General features: G+C 42.0%; 1 protein-coding gene across 14 annotated transcripts in view; it reads left to right on the top strand.

The window, feature by feature from the left end:
• Positions 1 to 2,715: 2,715 nt before the first annotated feature.
• Positions 2,716 to 6,791, top strand: part of LOC121916497 (autism susceptibility gene 2 protein-like) — a 90,240-nt gene continuing 86,164 nt past the window's right edge. For all 14 annotated transcript variants that reach the window (XM_042441653.1, XM_042441658.1, XM_042441655.1 and 11 more), the window contains exon 1: positions 2,716 to 2,749. In XM_042441653.1, the coding sequence (XP_042297587.1) occupies positions 2,731 to 2,749 (19 nt within the window). In that variant the 5' untranslated portion in view covers positions 2,716 to 2,730. The remainder of the gene's footprint in view (positions 2,750 to 6,791) is intronic.

Here is a 6,791-nt window from a genome sequence, read left to right on the forward strand (position 1 = left end):
AGGATGCAATACAGAGTACTATTAAGGCCTCAGGCATAAAGCATATTTAGAGCCAGGTTCACGATTTGCATCTTTCTGAATCCTGTGGCATTCCACAACTATATAAATGTGTTTTATGCCTGAGGCCTTAATACCACTTGGTACTGCATATGAAGAAGAATGTTTATATCCACAAAAGCTTGTGCGAAAATAAAAATCAGTCTCAAAGTTGTTGCCACCTTCCTTCCTTCCTTCCTTCCTTCCTTCCTTCCTTCCTTCCTCACCCTCCCTTGTGCCTTTTTATAATCCATTAACCATTTAGTGAATTGATGGTTGCACTGTAATTTAAAAGCTGCTGTGTTTCTCCACTGCTCTGAAAGGCAAATGTTCCTGCACAGTTGCATTTAAGCAAGCAGGGAAGTTGTCAACTATGGCATTTTGAAGAATGCACGGTCAGGATCCTTAGGTTATTTTGGAACTTGGGTTATTTTAAGAATTGTTTTGAAAACCAGTACAACGTGTAGTACCTAAAGTACTGAGAAACTGAAGTTTAAATGTACTGTGCTCAGCAGAGCTGCTTGGGTGGCCTTGGACAAAAACAGAGCTCAGCCTAACTCACCTTGGAGGCTAAAATGATGCTTGGTTCCTTAAGAATAAGGGTAGAATGCACATATAGTAGAGATAAATGTAGCTGCTTTTGTAGCATAAAATGCCATGCGAACAACTTGGAAATATGTTGCTCGAAACTCAGGTCCTGTCAAAGAGGAATGCAGAGGTGTACCAACGCAGATACCAAAGATCAAGCCTCCAGCTCTTTGCTACACTTTTTTCTTCAAGCAGCTTGAAGGCTTGTTACAGCCCCAGTGTACAGCAATCTAGCAGGTTAAATGACTTGGGCAACACAGTTTATTAAAACTGGCAAGTGCTCGCTCCAGTTCTTTTCCTGATAGTCAAGGCTGTCAGAGAGAATAATTGACAGTGGCAGCTGTTCTGAGGGTGTTTTAGATTGTTGCAAGAAGATTTGACTTGACAGACAGCTCTGTACAAATGAACTGAAGTGACAGAGGCTGGATCTAAGTGAGGTTGCAGAAGCAGCTTCCTGTGGAAAGAGAGCAAGGAAAGAAATTTGCTAAGGGCAGCCAAAGTTTGGGCATGCTGATGCTGGGAACTGACGAGCCTCCCTTTGCCCCAGAATTGTTTCCAGCTATTCTTTTTTTAAAGTCCAGGATGCTGAACTGTGCTCGATACTCAGCTTAATTTCCCAGCCTCTATAATTTTTGTGGCTTATGTACACATACACTCAAAATTATGTTAAACACAGACAGACCTTATACTCTGTTACCTGTCCTAGTGAATCTCTGTCCCATGTTTGTTTTTTGGCTATAGCTTGTTAAAATTTTCAATGTGTGCTCTTAATGTCATTCTTTGAGGTTCAGTTCACTTTCCAAGCTTCACTGAAGTGGAGAATGGATGCCTCATGCTTCTGCTGCACATGTATGCTTATGGGTTACAATGGGGTACACTAAGCATATTACACACTGCAGCTTCAAAGGTATTCTGAGTAGTTCGGAGTAGTTCATGATTATTACAGTCATAGACCATGTGCTTTCCTACTACCAGTAGCATGAAAGATTACCCCCAGATAGTTGAAGCAAGAGACCTGTTCAATCTCTTGGCCATCTATTTATGTTATGGTTCTTGGACCTTTTAGCAAATACCATGATATTAGTTTTGGGATAGCTGAGTTCTAGCTGATCCTCTCTGCAATACAGTGTTAGTGATCTTTTTAGGCCAATGGGTTTCCTTGAAAGTACCACTGCATCATTTGCATAATGCAGAGCTGAGATATGTCTTCCCTCTAGTTTCGGAGGATGGAAATTTGTGTTGTTGAGATGACCCACCATGAGTGGAGCTAAAATGCAGCCTTGCTTGATGCCCTTCTCAGTGGCAATGGCATTGGTGAGATGACCCTGGGGGTTGCATCTTACTTTGAGTGAGGTCCCTTCATGCAGCATACGAATTAGATATAATAGATGTCGGTCAATCAAGGAAGCCTCCATTTTCCCCCACTGTTTGGTTCGAGATACAGAGTCAAAAGTCTATAAAGGCAACATGCAGAGAGACTGTGTTGCAGGTGGCATACTTTTCAATGAGGTGTTGTACTCCAAGACACTGGTCTAAGGTGGATCGGCCTTCCCTAAAGCCAGCTTGTTCCTCTGCAAGAATATTTTCTTGTCCCAAACAGTCCTCAAGTTTCCACTGTCAGAGTCTTGTGTGTAGCTTGCTGATTGTATTGCGGAGACTAATTGGTCTGTAGTTGCCAGGATTGTTCTTCTTTCCATTTTTAAATATGGTGACAATGATAGCAAGCCCCCAGTCCTTAGGTGCTCTACTGTATTTGTCAATGCAGGTGAAAAGAGATGCTAGCATAGAGGCTTTGAAGGTGTATTTTCAGTTGTTGATAATATACTGTATTAAACTATTCATGCATTCCTCCTGTTTAACCAATAAACCATCCTGATTCATTTCTGAGCAATGTTAGAGGATGTGACGGGCAGCATATTATGGCAAAGAAGTGATGTGTTTTATTTGAACTTCCTTCTGAGAAAGAAGTAGATGCATACTCTTGCAAATGTATTTTCAGGCATAAAGTGTGTATCTGTGGCATATGAAGGACTGCAGTTGTGTCTTCTCCATGCAGCAGAATGTACCATTGCATAAGCAAAGTGGCCAAGAATAGAACTGCCAAGTATGAGCTTCTTTGTGAGAGGTTGGTTCATAATATTTGTTTATTTGATCTGTATCTCTTGGACTTGGGGTTGGGATGCAAGTAGGCTTCCAACATAATTAAAAAGATTCCAGTAAAAACACAATAAATTATGCATGTTAAAATACAAATTAAATTAATTGTACTGTTAAAATACCAATGAAAACTGTTTAACAGCACCAATCATAAAAAGCAGTAAAATATAAAAAAGTCCAGGGGATCAATTTTAAAACCTCATTGCATTAAGTAGTCAGCTGCTGAAGGCCTGTCTGAAAAGAGAGAACTCTGTCTGCCAGCAAAATGATAGCAGACAGGAGGAAAGGGAGTTCAATACACTGGGAGTCACCAAAGAAGGCTCTCTCCCATGTCTGCATTAGATGTACCTTTGAAACAGGTGGGAGCAAGAGAAGGGCCCTTCCTGCAGATCTCAAAATCTGTGGAGGCATACCCAGGATTGCCTGGACCTACATTGTACAGACCTTGCTTTATAGGTAATAGCCAGCCTTTTGAATTCTGACGGAAACAAATCAGTAGCCAGTGGAGTTGGTGTAAGAGGAGACGTATACGTTCTCTGTGCAACCAGTCCCAGTCAGCAGTCTGGCCACAGCATTTTGGACTAGCAGCAACTTCCAAATGCCCTTCAAAGACAGTCCTATACAGATTAAATGTAAAGCTTTTCTCTTGACAAAATTGTCTAATTCTGACTCGTGACTGACTGTAGCAGAGAGTGCTAATCTCTGTTCCTAAAACGAAGAGGCAGCTTTGTCAAAGATGACTCTGTGATCATGTGGCCAGCATGACTGCACAGAATGCTGTTACCTTTCCACCGAAGTGGTACCTATTTATCTACTTGTACTTTTGCATGCTTTCAAACTGCTAGTTTGGATGCAGCTGGGACTAGTGACAGGAGCTCACTCCATCACACGGCACTTGGGTCTCAAACTGCATCTTAACCACTGAGCCACCACATCCCTTGCAGAGTATGTTATGGTAATTAAATGTACAGTACAGGGTACATTGTCTGAATTCAAGAATATACTGAAACTATGATCCTGTGTCTTCAGGAGGTGTTTTGCTCCAGCCAGCATAGGTTGAATATCTGTTCACTGATCTGCCTTTCCAATGACCAAATGATCTTGTCTGGATTAAGCTTCAGTTTCTTCAGCTTCATCCAGAATATTACTGACCATACGGTGGTTTAGAAGTAAAAGAAATCTTCCTTACATTTGGATGGAAATGAGGAATAAAGTTGAGTGGCACCCGGATATTGGTATAATATCCAAGATTGCAATGTGTACTTGTGCCACTAGCTGTAATATCTGCTGTTAATGAGATGCACATTCAAAGTGATCTTTTTCAGTCATGATTTGGAAAATTCACATGGAACTGAGCCATCTGGATGGTCCTCATATTGGCCTGGCTAACTGGTTGGCTAGCTAGTGTAACTTGGATCACTTACTTGCTTTTTGGATTAAACAGTTCCCAAATCCTTGGTCTACAACTGGGAGATTGGGACCCACAAGTGGAACCTCACACAATGATCTGAAGTGAGTTTTGCCAGTGGCACCACTACTATTTTAGGAGTTACTTTTAAAAAGAGAGAGAAAGAGAGATACAGGAAAAAAGGGTGAGAACAGAGTTCATTTACTCTTAGAAGTTTAAAAATGCCTCCTTTCAATCTTATCACCCTAGAACAGGGGTGGCAAAAATGTGGTCCTTCAGATGTTGGTGAACTTCAGCCCTAGCCAGCAGTAAGGAATGCTGGAAATTACTGCCCAAAAGCCACTAGAGGACCACACTTTCCCCACTGTTGGCCTACAGAAAGAATACATGTGGACATGCAGGGTCATAAAATGCATCCTGGGTTTTGAAATGTGGTGGTGATGTATGTGGGATGGATAGTGAAATATATATATATATATAATTTAGATAGAGCATGGAAGTTTTCAACCTAGGGTAAGAAGTCAGATTTAGATGTGTTTGAAAAACGTGAGTACCATAGGAAAAAAATAAATGATACCAGGAGACACAGCAGGGGAAATGGCTTAATTTTGCATACAGATTCAAGAGAACTGGGGAGGATAGTAAGTCTCTGTCTAATGTGACTGGAACAGACTTAAAACAGACATTGTTATTTGCTCTGCTTGCAAATTTGATCTGTCTGGAGTGGGTGATAACACTTCTGCAGTGGTTATTTGCCCCATTGCAAAGGCCAAGGCAAGTAACAGCCAAGTAAGAACCAGCTCTCACATTGGAAGCGGAAGGGCTCCTCCATTCAGCCCAGCTCTTGTCAGTATTCATATGTTTGTAGGAAAAACTATATGGCAGTAATAGCACTGTCATCTTGGTTTGAACATAGTTATCTGCTCTGCTCTACTCCCATATTTATGGAGTAGAGGTGCTTCCAGGCTCATCCCCTCTGCTGCTTGACCTGAATGCTGTTTGTATAACCCAGCAACTGCTTACAGTGGAGTCCTCAAAGACCAGGTCTTTGAAGATTTTAATCTCTTGCACTTTTGCACCAGTTAATGAGCTGTGAGACTCACCGCCCAGCTGCTTTGCGGTCTGGGAAGGGAACGCAGCATCAGCGACCTCTTGGCATGGCAGCTTGCTGGTTTCTGCTGCACACGGCTGGAAAGCAAGCTGGAAAATATCAGACAATGGGGTTCAGATGGCTGTTTGAACTCATTGACTGATGGACCTGACCGGAGTCAGTTGGTCGATCGCCAGTCCGATCCAATGCGTTCGCCAACACATCTACAGCTGTAATCAAGAAATAGTTGTGGTCATTCACTTTCAAATTTTGGTGTGCAAATTTTTTTTATTAGTGGAGTGGGACCCTCCCCTGGACATACAAATGACCCCAGAAACAAATGGTTCTAGCAGAAAAGTTTCAGACCTCACCTATACTCATCAGCTGTGCTTACCCATTTTTGTTCAGATTCAGCTAAGCCCTTGGAGAATTTGTTTTCTGCTGAGAAGTCAGCATAACAGTCTAGCCACCATCTATCTCTCCTGAATGTGGGGAATCTTAAATCAGTTACTACCTTGAAAGTAATAGTATAATCTACTTTGTGCACCTTTACATTAGGCAAATGTTTTTTGTTCATTTTGAAAATATGCACTTTCAGTTTAGACAATCCAAGATACTAATCTTACCTTAAGAGCACTTTGAAAAGGGGAAGTCTTCCTTATACAGTACTGAGTTAGGGTTCATCTGCACTGCAGAATTAATTCAGTTTGATACTGATTTAACTGCCATGGGAATTTGTAGTTTAATGACATGTTTAGCCTTTTCTATCAGAGAGCTCTGGTGCCACAAGAAACTGCAGATCCCAAGATTCCATAGGATGGACCCATGACAGTAAAAGCAATATCAAACTGGCCATCCAGCCTCTGTTTGAAGACCTATAAGGAAGGAGACTTGACCACACTCCGAGGGAGTGTGTTCCACTGTTGAACAGCCCTTACTGTCAGGAAGTTCCTCCTCATGTTGAGGCGGAATCTCTTTTCCTGGAGCTTGCATCCATTGCTCCGGGTCCTAGTCTCTGGAGCAGCAAAAAACAAGCTTGCTCCCTCCTCAGTACGACATCCTTTCAAATATTTAAATAGGGCTATCATATCACCTCTTAACCTTCTTTTCTCCAGGCTAAACATCTCTAGCTCCCTAAATCATTCCTCATAGGACATGGTTTCCAGACTCTTCACCAATTTAGTCGCCCACCTTTGGATGCGCTCCAGCTTCTCAATGTCCTTTTTGAATTGTGGTGCCCAGAACTGGACACAGTATTCCAGGTGGGGCCTGACCAAAGCAGAGTACAGTGGCACTATTACTTTGCTTGATCTAGACACTGTACTTTTATTGATGCAGCCTAAAATTGCATTCGCCTTTTTAGCTGCCGCATCACACTGTTCACTCATGTTCAACTTGTGGTCTACTTGGACTCCTAGATCCCTTTCACACATAGTTTCATTGAGCCAGGTGTCCTCCCATCCTATATCTGTGCATTTTATTTTTCCGCCCTAAGTGCAGTACCTTACATTT

This window comes from Sceloporus undulatus, chromosome 10 (assembly GCF_019175285.1).
Source record: "Sceloporus undulatus isolate JIND9_A2432 ecotype Alabama chromosome 10, SceUnd_v1.1, whole genome shotgun sequence".
NCBI classification, from domain to species: domain Eukaryota; kingdom Metazoa; phylum Chordata; class Lepidosauria; order Squamata; family Phrynosomatidae; genus Sceloporus; species Sceloporus undulatus.